Source organism: Pleurodeles waltl, chromosome 6, assembly GCF_031143425.1.
Source record: "Pleurodeles waltl isolate 20211129_DDA chromosome 6, aPleWal1.hap1.20221129, whole genome shotgun sequence".
In the NCBI taxonomy this organism is placed as follows: Eukaryota; Metazoa; Chordata; class Amphibia; order Caudata; family Salamandridae; genus Pleurodeles; species Pleurodeles waltl.
Window position 1 is genome coordinate 1,526,671,674 of NC_090445.1, and position 16,235 is coordinate 1,526,687,908.

At 45.5% G+C, this 16,235-nt stretch overlaps 1 protein-coding gene across 1 annotated transcript in view; it reads left to right on the top strand.

Annotated features, from left to right (window-relative positions):
• C1QTNF12 (C1q and TNF related 12) overlaps positions 1 to 16,235 on the top strand; it is a 147,744-nt gene that overhangs the window by 64,857 nt on the left and 66,652 nt on the right. The window contains exons 2-4 of the mRNA XM_069241091.1: positions 49 to 168; positions 3,692 to 3,803; positions 10,391 to 10,572. Of these exons, the coding sequence (XP_069097192.1) occupies positions 49 to 168; positions 3,692 to 3,803; positions 10,391 to 10,572 (414 nt within the window). The remainder of the gene's footprint in view (positions 1 to 48; positions 169 to 3,691; positions 3,804 to 10,390; positions 10,573 to 16,235) is intronic.

Below are 16,235 nucleotides of genomic sequence, written 5' to 3' on the forward strand. Positions count from 1 at the left end.
CTCCCCAATGCTTTAACAAATATCTCTTCCTTTCTTCTTCCTCCACAGCTCCCTGAAGTTGCTGATCCCGAAATAACGGACCCCCGGGAAACCTGGATGAGTTTCGTCCACCGCCCGGATGATGGGAATAATTCCAGAAAAAAATGCAAAGGCAAAGACAAGAAATTAGTAAGTTAGGACTGCAGGTATCACTATGCAGTCAGTGAGTATGCGTGCATGTGCGTACATGTGTGCATTTGTGAATGCTTTTGAGATTTCAAACCCATCATCCACAGGAAACACACTGAGAAAGCGTAGCAAAGCCTAAAAAATTCTAAGGTATACTAAGGGAATCAATTACCGTGAGCAAATGTATAAAGCTATAAAAAACTGTCCTTTCTTTAGGGTAACATAAACAAGCAAGATTAGTCTTATACACTGTTCACTTGAGCTGACACCACTTCTAAATCCTGCTTGAAAAGTGGCACTAACATCCACACTTTTGAGTCATGTTTGAAAACAGCTCTACAGGACCTTATTATTTATGTTTATATAACTTTATTTAGCTTAAATATGAAACAGAGATCTAGGTGTAACATATAATATAAAGTTTCAGATGTAATAACGATATCATTACACATTAATTCCATTATAAATTTACACATTTCACTAAGGAAAATTGTTTTATCATGTCATCGAAAGGCAGCATACATAAAATATCTTAAATAAGTAATAAAACCTATCTTTATATAATAAAGTATTTTAATGAAATGAAAAGAGGTAGGAAAGAGCAAAGGAAATAAGAGCTGGTAGAAGAAAACTAAAAATAGATAAAAGAGAGAAAATACATGTCAACAATAGTCAAAACTTAATGATTAAGGAATGATAGTAAATAAATAACAGTTTCAATATTATGTAAAGTAAATTTCAATTCAGATTTTATAATTTACAACTTGTTTAAGCAATAAACTACCAAAACAGAAGGCCTTGTTTAGAGTTTAGCAGATGGGATACTCCATCACAAATATAGCGTATGTTCCAGCTACTGTATCATAAGTTCGTTATAGGCTATGACGCATGTAATAAAGAGAACGGAATACCTGTCAGGTTTTGACGGAGTATCCCATCCGGCAAACTCTGAACAAGTCCTATAGCTATAGAAAGATTATAAAATATAACTGTCCTGGAGGTTTATACCCGTCCATCACGACTGGAGTTGTACCCAACAACTTACTTTTGTGAAGATAAACACATTTTAAATGGTTTTCAAATTCCAGATGTTTTATTATATATTTGTGATGGAATGTGGGTACCCCTTTCCAAACTATGATTACAGCAAATGCGGTTCCACCATCTATTAAAGGTAATTTAATTGATGTATTTTCAGATTAATATTATCCGTTTGGAATACTGTGTCTTAGAGTATGTCCAAATGTTTACCTCTTGCAAGTAGTTTGTTCAGTTCCCGAATAAATCTACCTATAAAAATGTCTTGCAGTAATGAAGGGACCACTGTGTTGGTTATAGTATTAAACAATGTCCTAACTTGAATTTAAAAGTGATTGATCAGCTTACAGTTGTATGTCACCTGCAGCAAATCTGCTTTAAATTGTGGACAAGGTCAGCATTTGTCTTCAATAAATGGATTGCCACTCTGCAATGGAGTGGAAATTAGGAACACTCTTATGTACACAAAATATTGTTTGCATTCTATTTACAGCAAACATATCGTTTTCTTAACTAGGGGGCATCTCGAATCTGGTGAAAATGAATTCGACCAGATTAAAGTTTCAAAACCTTTATCATATTTTAGACCTGCATACTGCAACTCTGTTTTTCATTACTCTTGGATATTTGACCATCACAACGTTTAATAACAAACATTAGCAAAGGCAATGCGCCTGAATTTAATGTGCGAACACATACACCGTTAGCACATTAAAGTGAGAGGGAGCTAGCGAGAGCACATAGGGAGGGCTTTGTTTGTAAAGTTGCCCCTCTTGCAGTTCAATGGAAGCAATGGAGTGGTGGCAGACAAATACATTTAAACTGTCCACAGTATTAAGTGAGAGATGATTACTCTGCTGAACTGAACCAACAAATGAATAACAAAGTCTCAAACCAATGGCTTAATGAGACTGGTTCAAAAAGCCAGTGGTTGAATCTGGCACAGCCAATACCCACTCTTTGTACATTGTTAGCAATAAGTCTGTTTGACAGGTGCATTTTCATAACCAAAACCTAAAAATCCTTGTTTTACAAACTTTTATGTACAAAAAATAGTTTAGCAACACTGCACCGTACAGTCCTGTGGTTGCAAACTTACGCTTGACCTATAGATTGTAACAGTGAAGTGACAAAATCCTTTATTCTGTTCAGTGGTGCAGGACTTCTAGGAAGTGACAGCACTGGTAGTGTTCAGCAGACTGTGACAGTGCAGTAGCAAGGGATCTTCAAACTGCACAACAAAGAGTTCCTTCAAGTTATAAGAATGCATTGACAAAGGGCATGCACACTTTAAGCACAGACAGGTCTGTAGGTTTGGAGATTGCAATAATCATCGGCTTGGAGTCCACACTAGTATGGCCATAGGTTGCCTGTAGGTTGAAACACTGCAGTGATAGAAGCCTTTAGGCTCAGGCATTGCAATGGCAGCATGTCTTCCGGTTGTAAAACTGCGGCCTGTTTGCTCTATCAGTGCAGTGGCAGAGGACCTTTATAGTGTGACAGTGCAGACCTTCAGGATGTGTAAATGCATTGACAGAGGGGCTGTGGGAAGTGGTCACTGACAGACATCTGCAGACTGCAGTAGCGCCTTGCGGGGTGCGACAAGGGCGGGGCGAAGCGAGAGGGGAATAAACATTAATTTAATGTTTTTTAAAAACCACTTACCTTTCCTCGCCGCCAGGCCGCTCCTCTCCTCTGTCGCTGCAGGCAGGCACAGGCTCCCAGCATGCCCTGCGGCCAGTCCTGAAGCTGCTCAGAACAGCATCAGGATTGGCTGGAATCGCCCAGCCAGGGCGCTCCCAGGCAGACTGGGAGCCTGTGCAGGCTCTCTCCAGTCCGGCAACTGTGTTGCTGGACTGGAGAGACCCTACTCCGCGTGTGTGCTTGGCCAGCGCGAGGTGGCCGGTCAAACATCATGCGCAGAAAGGGGGAGTGCTGAGCACTCCCCCTCACTGCTCGTCACCCCCGTGGCCCCGCCCCTTTACCAGAAAACGATAATAAACCCTGTTTATTATCGTTTTCTGGTAAAGGTTTAGCATCTGCCGCTGCTGGTGGGGAGGGGGAATTGGGGGCGACGCTAATACGCCCTAACAAACGAGCTGCCCCTGGCAGACTGTGACAGTCCAGTAGAAGTGGACTGTGGTTTGACATAGACCTAGTTAGTTCAATGGAAGAGGGCCTGTAGATTGTGAGTATGCAGTTATAGTGCGTCTTAAAAAAGTGACAGTGGAGTGACGGAGGGCATGCATGGTGTGGCAGTGATGTAACAGGGGCCTTACAGACTAAGAGAATGTTCTTACTGGTGGAGGGTGGAGGCTGTTGGCTATAGCCTATGACAGTGGAGTGACAGAGGGCCTGTATGCAGTGAAAGTGTGGAGGCTAAGGGTATGTGTGCTGTGAAAGTGCAAAAACAGAACATTCTGTCAGCGGTTTTTGGCTGGTCCCTGGATTTGATTCTTATGCTTTCTTTTGGCTGCTCTCTAAGCGTGGCCTTATAGGACCCCCAGGCCCTCCCGGGCCCCAGGGACCCCCCGGACCGCCAGGAGCAGAAATCACTCAGGATGTGCTGCTGCAGGAGTTCAAGGAGATGATAAAAGGTAAGAGGGTATCATCCTTCCTCACTCGTCTACTCCAATGAGTAGAATCCATTGTATTTATACAGAAAGCCCAAGAACTGCTGGACTCCCCTTCTATAAGAACAGGAATTTCTATCAACCTGTTCTAATAGAAGCTGACAGCTTGTCAAACTGTTAAAAAACAAAACTGTACCCCAAAGTGTCTTCATTGAAGGTCAAGATCACCTTAAATTCTGCCTAACATGTATTAGAGCATGCTGAAACAAAATGCATCTTTGAGAAAAGAAATTAAAAAACTGTGCACCCAGCTCTAAATTATCGCCATTATCGTTGTGCTTCAGATAGGGTGTTTAAAGCTGCAAAGTTTAGTCTCCCCCAAAGTCACATATCTCTTATTTTAAACAACGCATGGACGTCATTTTGGGGTCCCCAGATGTTGCAACTGTGAGTCTTGTCTTGTCGCTTGCTACCCCTGGCACTGCCTCTGTGACCTCTGGTACCTGTGGTCACAAGGTAGTGAACAAAAGTGGATCCTGTTGTCATTTTCTAATTAACTCTTAAAATTGAACTACCTGTAGCCGCGCTGGGCACCGTCTAAACCTGCTACAGTTTATTTGTAGACCTAGTAGCCTAGCATCCTAGGGTCCCAAGCATGACCAGGCTTCCCTTGGGCTGTTATGCTGGTTATTATGTTCAACATTTGACACAATGCGCCCAAACCTTAGAGCACTGAAGGCGCCACCATATTTAAAGGTTTGTGTTTCTAACAAGCAAGGAGCACTGCGTAGGTAAACAACATTTAATTAAAATGTGTTTGAGTCATTGCAGCTCTTTACATTTTTCTACCAATTAACTGCATCAATTATAATCATTCACTGCAGTAATTTACTTCACAGTTCAAGCCTGCGCGAAACTTGAGAGACGTTTTACCCTTAAAATGCTGGAGCTCTGCAACACATATAAGCCTCCCAGTTCACAGCACCTGAGGGGCGATGGTGGGGGGCCAGCAACCAAAAGATACAAGGTTGGAGGTAACGGGTGGGCTAACTTGAGTTTCTGTAAATAGAGCTTATCATAACCCAAGGATGGTCTGAGGTGTTCTAGGGGATGGAGAGATACCAGCTGCTGCTGTCTGCAGCTGCTTGTAGCTCATTGAAGCAATGGGCACTAAAGTGAGGTGATTCAGAGTGGCCGCAGTGAACCACTTTCCTGTCTGTTCATCTTTGTTTGAGGTAGGGCTGGGGAGGGCAGTATTGGCGCTACAGACTTGTGGAAACCCTGAGAGGCCTGCAGATGTCACGAGAGCTTTTCTGTACAGATTATGCACAGGAAAGAATGAGATCTTCTGATTCTGCACAGCCAAATAAAGGGATGATTTTGCATAGCCGAGTAATGACCTCAGACTGTTTGGCTTGCCAGATCATTTAAAGATGGCACAACACCTTGTTTCCAGTCCTGGGATTGCATATAACTAAAAAACCCACCTGAGAATTTTAGTCTTGGTTTGCTTTAGTTGATTCAATTGCACAAGCACACCCAACGATGTGGAAAACAACCCAGGTCTGGAAAAGGGCTAAAGTACTATTACAAGTTTTCCCCTGGGCTGGCGGGCGGTTGCTGAAAAACCGCCCGCCAGCCCAGGGGAAAATGACCTTCCCACGAGGATGCCGGCTCGTAATCGAGCCGGCGGAGTGGGAAGGTGCGACGGGTGCAGTGGCACCCGTCGCGTATTTCAGTGTCTGCAAGGCAGACACTGAAATACTTTGCGGGGCCCCCAGGGGCCCCGCGACCCCCCCTACCGCCATCCTGTTCATGGCGGCTTTCCCGCCATGAACAGGATGGCGGTAGGGGGGGTCGGAATCCTCATGGCTGCGGAGCGCGCTCCGCAGCCATGGAGGATTCACACGAGCAGCGGAAAGTCGTCGGGAGGCCGCTGACTTTCCGCTTCTGACCGCGGCTGAACCGCCGCGGTCAGAATGCTCGTTGGAGCACCGCCAGCCTGTTGGCGGTGCTCCCGTGGTCGGTGGCCCTGGGGGCCACCGGCCGCCAGGGTCAGAATGACCCTCTATATGTCCCAGATTTTGCACAAAATGAGACTGTGTGGGGCCTTTGAGACAAAAAGTACAAGGAGAATACTGCACTGGGCATACAAAGCTATAACAATGAACAGAGAGGCTGCACTAAGCATTGAAGGCTAAACTATACACTAACAGACTGTACTTAGTGATTCAGACTATATTTGCACATGTGGTGGCTGCATTCAGTAGTCAAGTACATGCTTATTCAAGGCAAGAATGCCCTGGACATTTGAGACCATACCTAATCGTAATGAGCATGTGAAGGGGTATGTGGCTATAATGAAACTTTTACGGTGCTTTTGAAGTTCCTAAGGTGACTACCACCTTTCACGTAATTATGGACAATGTGATCTGCTAATGCATTCTGAGTGTTGTAGTCTTGTTTTGCTGCCATTAAACTAATTAGGCTAGCACATCTGGAAATAATGGTTTGTAGGTGAAATGTTCAGGACTGGAGACAGTGTTCATCATGAACTGAAGTGACTTAGCCATCATAGAGACTGCACATGGCATATGCAGCTACACTTGATATTATGAGGCTATGAGACAGGATATGTTGGGTGTAGTCAGCCAAATGATGCTTATGTATGACTCTTAAGGGTCACGTGGGCATTTAGGGCATGCTCATGTATTTCAGTGTCTAATTGTGTATGACTGTGTAAAGTGCATGATGTTTGTATCTGTGTAGATGAACTCTGAGCCCTGGCTTATTAAGCCTGTGCCCCTAGTATGTTATGGCAGCACCCAAGTTAATATATAGTTTGCAACAAAAAAAAGACAGTAAATATCTTTAATAGTGGCTTGTGTTTTTATTAATCTTATACCTGTTCGTTTTACTTCAGTTATGTCACTTTTTATCATGGGGTCGTCGGGGTTCAAAGGCCATTTGATGCTGCTTTATGTCATGTGATTCACAAGTGATGTCATTTCCTCTACACCCTGGATTTTGGTGAATTAATATGAAAAAGGTGCAGTGCATGGTGGCAGTAGGAACGTCTCCACTGCCATGTAGGGGCGGCTCCTCTGCTATGGCGGAGGAGTGTCGCCCCTCCACCCCTCTGCCCCTCCACCAGCAGCAGGAGCTGCAAACCTTTAAAAATAAAACAATAATAAACAATGTTTTTTATTGTTTATTTCTAAAGGGGTGGAGCCATAGGGGTTACGAGCACTGAGGGGAGTGCACAGATCACTCCCCTCAGTGCGCATGCATGTTTGGCCGGCCATCTTGGGCCAGCCAAACGCACATGCGCACAGGGACTCTCTCCAACCCGGCACTCTGTTTCCAGGTTGGAGAGAACAAGCCCAGGCTCCCAGACTTTAGTTGGAGCTCCCAGCCAGGTTTTCGTTTCACCTGTGAAATCGACTGAAAAACATCATCAGCAAGGACAATAAAGGTTTCTGACTTTATTGTGGCAAATTATGCCCTGCCTGTGGCCCACACACTGGTCTGATGTCCAGTTACAGGCTGTCCCCTCACTTGGAAATGGCCATTAAGGCTACAGCAGTGGACAGGCAGGGAGCAGGGTGTGAGGTTGGGCCTGAGCTCTAGGGATGATTAAGATGGTAAGGAGGCTCTAATATTTGGACTTCGGCTTTTCCTCGAGGAGGATGGTGAACTGTAGTGGTGAGAGGGCTGTCGAGAGCAGCAGTCTACCCACTGTACCTCACAGCAGCTCGAATGGTTTCGAGCTAACAAAAAGGGTTCTCTTTAAAAAAAAAACTCCACAAGTTTTAAATTTAACAAAATAATGTACATGTAGATGGAAGTTGCTGCCTTTGTAACTTCGTACACTGCTATTTTAGGTTATAGATTGTCCCTTTGTTTGATGTCTGCTGTTGCTTGGATAATTATATTTATGTTCGCCACTGGTGACCCCTTTCAAGTATAGCTCATCCGTATGGCACTAAAAAGCTTTTTCACACAATTCCTTACGCAAAGTCCCTAGACTCTAGACATGTACTTTTATTCAAGACACACACAGCTTGAAAAGCTTGGAGTCCTACCTCCACCTAAGGCTTTGCTCTCTTTCACTTCCATGGGATAGACCTCTATTATTCTGTCTGCTTCTATTTCCTCAGCCTCTTTTCAATTGCTAAGCACCACAGCACAACCGTGCTGAACAAACGTTAAAGAATGTTTTACCAATCACTCCCATGTTAATTACCTTTCACTGTATCCCACTTCAATCTTTCAGCCCCTTCAAGCTACTTGAGTAATCAACAAGGTCAACACCAAACAAAGGCCAACGTGCCTCATTTGTGAAACTCATCGGATGGAACTGACTTCTCACAAGAAAGGGTCAAATCTCACCCACCAAGAGGTGCAATGCAAAAAAGGGGAAAAAAATCAGAGCAACTTTCTGTACACCAAAACTATGGAACTCCCGCTACTCAACCCTCAAGCTCCTCTGTCGCCTTCCTTGTTCTATGAAAAGAGTTAGTGACTGTCCTCTCCTCATCCCAGAGTCCCTTTCATCAAATACAGAAATTAAGTAGCCCACTCCTCCATCCAAGCATACTTCCGCCTACTCTAATAAATTAACTTTCCACCGCTGTGAGTGCTGAAATCCCTTTGCCCTCTACATGTGATAACTAATTTATTTCAAAGGGTTCTATGCAATAGCAAACATAACAGAAAAATATATCCTAATACCCTGTTAACAATGGGCTTGTCAGATTTCAGCCATTTACTTTATGCTGTTGTTGATGGTACTTAATTATAAATGTGGCTGCGGGCAATTACAGCTCCACAAACAAAGTTGTGCAAAATGAACTACTTTTACCCTTTACCGAGCTACTAAGTTTGTGAAGTTAACATAGCTTCATATTCTTATCTTTTTGTAGGAGAATTTCTCACATAATTCTCTTGCTAAAAGATGGGCTTTGCAATAATGTTCTCCAGCTTAGTTTTAGAAGCTCGTTAAGTCACGATGTGTGCACACTTTAAAATAAACTACTTACAGAAACAAAGACCTTCAGTCTTTTACCTGGTAATTAAAGTGTAAAATTCTTGTGGGCAGTGGAAGTACTGTACACATGGGCATGGCTAATAGTTATGGCTGCATTTTGAGTCATGACTAAACCATGTAAACAGCCTCCTGCAGTAAAAAGACCCAACAAAAACAATTAATTTCTGAATGCGATGCATCTGCGAAATAAATAACTTAATGAGTGGTGACTGAGTGCACCATTCTGAATGGAAATGGTCCCTCTTGCTCTGCAATGTAAGCATTTAATAAGAGAGGGGAATGATACGCAAACGGCTGATAGGTTGAGGTAAGAGAGTCATTATCCTGTAGTTGGAGTCGAACCCACTCTTTTTATATTCTAAAGCATTGGTAACAATAAGCAAAACAACAGGTGTGCTGCACGCCAGAGCTAAAAAGCAAAAATTAGCAGGCCACTCTGGCTATGCTCCTAGGATCTGAAACAACATCCCCATCAACATTAGAACTTCCCCAGACGTCCTGCAATTCAAAAACTGATGTGACCCCTGCTGCAAAGTGTCTGTGTACCATTAAAAGCTATGATGAAATAAAGAAGCCCAGTACCCTGTAGCGAGTTGGAGATTTAGTTCACAGGACAGCTTGACTAAGAACCTGGGTGAACAACTAGTCCTTACTAAACCATAAGCTGGAAGCCACTGATCACCTACCATCCAGCAAAAGTGCTGCTGCTTTGTAAAGATTCTGTATTGTCACCGCATCCCAGAGGATTAAAAAAACTTCGCCTTTCAGGTGTTATTCTGTAATAAACAAAGGCTTCTGTTCTTCAGTATCTCCATCAACAGTACATTTATTCACAAAGGTTTTAAAGTGATTCACCTGGAGTTGTCATCTCAGAAATGCAATCAAGGTCTCTTCACATCTCCAGCCAAATATAATAACAGGTCTCATTGAAAATGAAGCCACACTCTTTTTATATGCCTGATTAGGGAACATCTCCTAACTCATCAACAGCGTGTGAGGCAACATCAACACTGCTATGGGGGGTCACCGGGCTGCTTCCATTTGGCGTCTGTACCCCATCTACCCCCCCATACTCCTTTAAGCATGTCCACTTGCACCTATCCCAGCCGGGTAAGCCAGCTCACTGTCTGGAAAATTCACAATCTTTGCGCCCTCCACAAGCCCCTCCTGCACACCCCTGCGCCCTCCCCCTCCAAGCTCAGACATCAGACACAACACAGCACCAGCACAGAGCCATTACCAACCAATACCACAGGACGCTGTTCCCACGAACGGATGCCCTGCAATTCATGGGCTGTGCATTTTATGGATATCAGATCGGTATGCGGACTGTAGATGAGCTCAACATTACCCCACAGAAATCAGGCAATTTTGGAAAGCTTTTCCGACTAGTATGCAAAGATTCCAGACTTCACTCAACTTTGCTAAAAAATGGTAAACATTCACCCTCCCGCCCTTAATGTGTTTATGTATGTATTGGTAATTTTTGCGCAAACCTGGCTGTTGAGCAATTTAGGCAGCCTGGGTGAAGATTGTAATCCGTGTTTCTCTTCTTTTTCAGAAGCTGCAGAGCATCGGGCCTTGGTCGCCACACCGGAGTTGCCCAGTGAATTGCCACCACTACTGCCCATTCTTGAGGACTTGTCTCCGTACCGGCGCGTGGAAGAAGCCTTCCACTGCAAGCTCAAGGGTCCAGTTACCGTGGATAAAAAGACCCTGGTGGAGCTGCAGAACTTCCAGACGGTGAGTCAGAGCGTAGCACACACGAAGACGGCATTGTGGGGTAAGTAGGGTAACATCGGGCTCGTAAAGTAAGGGGGTATGTTAGGACTTCCACACATGAGGGCATTTGATTGTTTAGTAACAGTCATCACTATGTAGTGCTCATGAGCGCTAGGTACTTGCTGGGTATTAGTGCTTGAACTGGATGTGGTGCAGGGCCACAGCTGAGAGAACGATGTATAAGGGACGTCTGTCTTGTGAGGTAGAAGCTGGACTTTACATACTGTAGCTTACACTTTGAACTACAAGTGGTGCAGAAAATTTCACTTGGTAAGTAACATTTGGGTTGGATGTTGTGGAGGGTCCTGAGCTGGGGGACTAGTAATAGAATTTTAAGTGATGTAGGCCCGCTCAGAAGAGATGAAGAGAGGTGCAAAACCACTGAGCTGGGGTGAGATGTAGCTGTGGGAGGTGAAGTGGTCCAGGGCCTCTGTTTGGGGAGGCAGGTCTCGGATGAGAAGTGAGGTGTGCCAGTGCTTCTGCAGAGGGTTAAGTTAACATATGAATTGGAAGGAGAGTAGAATGTCTCACCTGGGGAAGGGGTAGGTTTGAAATTAAGGCTGTAGTGGAAAATGGTTTAGCCTTTGTGCCAGGAGGAAGAGCGGGATGAGAAGAATGGCAAGGCCTGTCAGCTGGAAAATGAAATACAAAGGGAAGTGGTTCTGGCCTCATAGTTGGGAGGAATGTTTATATAGCACTTATTCTGAGGTTGGTTTGCCGCCTTTGTACTTCTAGAATCAATAAATAATTAAATAAATAAAAAGTATGCTTTCTTAGTGGAGGCAGCGGCTCATGATGCAACAGGCCCAAATTACCTGCAATCATTTCTGGTGTCTCCTCTGGTCCCGAGGTACCCTGCTCTGTGGGAGCATCAATCCTGCTATTAATTTAATTGCCTTTAATGAGAGAGGTTTTAAAGTAGAAGATCATCGAGTTACATTTCTGTCTGTTTCCATAGTTAATGTCTGTAAACTTTTCACTGCTGTCGGGCATATTAACAACGTGGGGGATCTGCTGCATAATGAAGAGGTTCACCCACTGCAATTAGTCACTCGCTCCGTGCGCAGATAGCACATACAAAAAAACAGCAACACATCCCACAGAGGAACACATAGCAATTGCCAGACCAAAGTTGGGATTTAGAAGTAGCCACTGTCCCGCTCTCTATTGTATTCTTGTGCTTTTCCACTTGCTACTCTGGCCCAAAGGCAAACCTAGTGCCATCTGCAGATGATTGACAGTTGAGCTGTAGCCTCTGACAGCCTGGTGGGAGCACCAACATAGGCTCCTATTTAATCTGAAATGAGTGATTCACCTTACATGATTCGGGGAGTGTAGGAGGCTGGACTGGCTTGTAGTGAGTACCAAGGGGTACTTGCACCTTGCACCAGGCCCAGTTATCCCTTATTAGTGTATAGGGTGTCTAGCAGCTTAGGCTGATAGATAATGGTAGCTTAGCAAAGCAGCTCAGGCTGAACTAGGAGACGTGTGAAGCTACTACAGTACCACTTAGTGTCATATGCACAATATCATAAGAAAACACAATACACAGTTATACTAAAAATAAAGGTACTTTATTTTTATGACAATATGCCAAAGTATCTTAGAGTGTACCCTCAGTGAGAGGATAGGAAATATACACAAGATATATATACACAATAGCAAAAATATGCAGTATAGTCTTAGAAAACAGTGCAAACAATGTATAGTTACAATAGGATGCAATGGGGAAACATAGGGATAGGGGCAACACAAACCATATACTCCAGAAGTGGAATGCGAACCACGAATGGACCCCAAACCTATGTGACCTGGTAGAGGGTCGCTGGGACTATTAGAAAATAGTGAGAGTTAGCAAAATAACCCACCCCAAGACCCTGAAAAGTGAGTGCAAAGTGCACCAAAGTTCCCCTAAGGACAAAATAGTCGTGTTAGAGGGAGAATGCAAGGAAAACACAAATCAGCAATGCAACAACGATGGATTCCTGTCTGAAGGTACCTGTGGAACAAGGGGACCAAGTCCAAAAGTCACAAGCAGCTCGGAGATGGGCAGATGCCCAAGAAATGCCAGCGGTTGGTGCAAAGAAGCTCTTACTAGGCTGAAGAACTGTGAATACTGCAGGAACGACAAGGGCTAGAGACTTCCCCTTTGGAGGATGGATCCCCCACGCCTTGGAGAGTCGTGCAGAAGTGTTTTCCCGCCGGATGGACGCCAACAAGCCTTGCTACACGCAAATCGTGCGTTTGGCGTTTTTGGACGCTGCTGGGGCCCAGGAGGGACCAGAAGGTCGCAAATTGGACCTGCTGAGAGAGGGGACGTCGAGCAAGATAAAGAGCCCTCACTGAAGCAGGTAGCACCCGGAGAAGTGCCAGAAACAGGCACTACGAGGATGCGTGAAACGGTGCTCGCCGAAGTTGCACAAAGGAGTCCCACGTCGCCGGAGACCAACTTAGAAAGTCGTGCAATGCAGGTTAGAGTGCCGTGGACCCAGGCTTGGCTGTGCACGAAGGATTTCCGCCGGAAGTGCACAGGGGCCGGAGTAGCTTGCAAAGTCGCGGTTCCCAGCAATGCAGCCCAGCGAGGTGAGGCAAGGACTTACCTCCACCAAACTTGGGCTGAAGAGTCACTGGACTGTGGGGGTCACTTGGACGGTGTCGCTGGATTCGAGGGACCTCACTCGTCGTGCTGAGAGGAGACCCAAGGGACCGGAGATGCAGCTTTTTGGTGCCTGCGGTTGCAGGGGGAAGATTCCGTCGACCCACGGGAGATTTCTTCGGAGCTTCTGGTGCAGAGAGGAGGCAGACTACCCCCACAGCATGCACAAGCAGGAAAACAGTCGAGAAGGCGGCAGGATCAGCGTTACAGAGTTGCAGTAGTCGTCTTTGCTACTATGTTGCAGGTTTGCAGGCTTCCAGCGCGGTCAGCGGTCGATTCCTTATCAGAAGGTGAAGAGGGAGATGCAGAGGAACTTGGCTGAGCTCATGCATTCGTTATCTGAAGTTTCCCCAGAGACAGAGACCCTAAATAGCCAGAAAAGAGGGTTTGGCTACCTAGGAGAGAGGAAAGGCTACTAACACCTGAAGGAGCCTATCACAAGGAGTCTCTGACGTCACCTGGTGGCACTGGCCACTCAGAGCAGTCCAGTGTGCCAGCAGCACCTCTGTTTCCAAGATGGCAGAGGTCTGGAGCACACTGGAGGAGCTCTGGACACCTCCCAGGGGAGGTGCAGGTCAGGGGAGTGGTCACTCCCCTTTCCTTTGTCCAGTTTCGCGCCAGAGCAGGGGCTAAGGGGTCCCTGAACCGGTGTAGACTGGCTTATGCAGAATTGGGCACCTCTGTGCCCAACAAAGCATTTCCAGAGGCTGGGGGAGGCTACTCCTCCCCTGCCTTCACACCATTTTCCAAAGGGAGAGGGTGTCACACCCTCTCTCAGAGGAAGTTCTTTGTTCTGCCATCCTGGGCCAGGCCTGGCTGGACCCCAGGAGGGCAGATGCCTGTCTGAGGGTTTGGCAGCAGCAGCAGCTGCAGAGAAACCCCAGGAAGGGCAGTCTGGCAGTACCAGGGTCTGTGCTACAGACCACTGGGATCATAGAATTGTACCAACAATGCCAGGATGGCATAGAGGGGGCAATTCCATGATCATAGACATGTTACATGGCCATATTCGGAGTTACCATGGTGAAGCTACATATAGGTAGTGACCTATATGTAGTGCACGCGTGTAATGGTGTCCCCGCACTCACAAAGTTCAGTGAATTGGCTCTGAACAATGTGGGGGCACCTTGGCTAGTGCCAGGGTGCCCTCACACTAAGTAACTTTGCACCTAACCTTTACCAGGTAAAGGTTAGACATATAGGTGACTTATAAGTTACTTAAGTGCAGTGTAAAATGGCTGTGAAATAACGTGGACGTTATTTCACTCAGGCTGCTGTGGCAGGCCTGTGTAAGAATTGTCAGAGCTCCCTATGGGTGGCAAAAGAAATGCTGCAGCCCATAGGGATCTCCTGGAACCCCAATACCCTGGGTACCTCAGTACCATATACTAGGGGATTATAAGGGTGTTCCAGTAAGCCAATGTAAATTGGTAAAAATGGTCACTAGCCTGTCAGTGACAATTTGGAAAGAAATGAGAGAGCATAACCACTGAGGTTCTGATTAGCAGAGCCTCAGTGAGACAGTTAGTCACTACACAGGTAACACATACAGGCACACTTATGAGCACTGGGGCCCTGGGTTACCAGGGTCCCAGTGACACATACAACTAAAACAACATATATATAGTGAAAAATGGGGGTAACATGCCAGGCAAGATGGTACTTTCCTACACAACCCCCCCCCAAACGAAGGACAATAAGACTAGCCATTACCTGATGAGTCTTCATTGTCTAAGTGGAAATATCTGGAGAGTCCATCTGCATTGGAGTGGCTACTCCCAGGTCTATGTTCCACTGTATAGTCCATTCCCTGTAGGGATATGGACCACCTCAACAATTTAGGATTTTCACCTTTCATTTGTTTTAGCCAAAGTAGAGGTTTGTGGTCTGTCTGAACAATGAAGTGAGTGCCAAACAGGTATGGCCTCAACTTCTTCAGAGCCCAGACCACAGCAAAGGCCTCCCTCTCAATGGCAGACCAACGCTTTTCTCTAGGGGTCAACCTTCTACTAATAAAAGCAACAGGTTGATCCTGGCCCTCAGAATTAAGTTGTGATAGGACTGCCCCTACTCCTAATTCAGATGCATCAGTTTGGACATAGAATTTTTTAGAGTAACAAGGGCTTTTCAGGACAGGTGCAGAGCACATGGCCTGCTTCAGCTCCTCAAAAGCTTTCTGACAGTTTGCTGTCCATAATACCTTTTTAGGCATTTTCTTGGATGTGAGGTCATTAAGAGGGGCTGCAATGGAGCCATAGTTCTTAATGAACCTCCTGTAATACCCAGTGAGGCCTAGGAAGGCTCTCACCTGAGTCTGAGTGGTAGGGGGAATCCAATCAATAATAGTTTGGATTTTCCCCTGAAGTGGTGCAATCTGTTCCCCACCAACAAGGTGTCCCAGATAAACCACCTTACCCTGCCCTATCTGGCACTTTGAAGCCTTGATAGTGAGGCCTGCCTTTTGCAGGGCCTCCAAAACTTTCCAAAGGTGGACCAGGTGATCATCCCAGCTGGAGCTAAAGACAGCTATATCATCCAAATATGCTGCACTGAAAGCTTCCAGCCCTTGCAGGACTGTGTTCACCAACCTCTGAAAAGTGGCAGGTGCATTTTTCAAACCAAAAGGCATTACAGTAAACTGGTAATGTCCTCCAATGGTAGAAAATGCAGTCTTAGGTTTAGCATCTTCTGACATTTTGATCTGCCAATACCCTGCAGTCAAATCAAAAGTGCTTAGATACTTGGCAGATGCCAGTGTATCTATTAGCTCATCTGCCCTGGGTATAGGGTGAGCATCTGTTTTGGTTACCAAGTTGAGACCTCTATAGTCTACACAAAACCTCATTTCCTTCTTTCCATCTTTAGAATTGGGTTTTGGTACCAGTACCACAGGAGAAGCCCATGGACTGTCAGAGTGCTCAACCACTCCTAGTTCCAACATCTTCTGAACTTCTTGCTTTATGCAGTC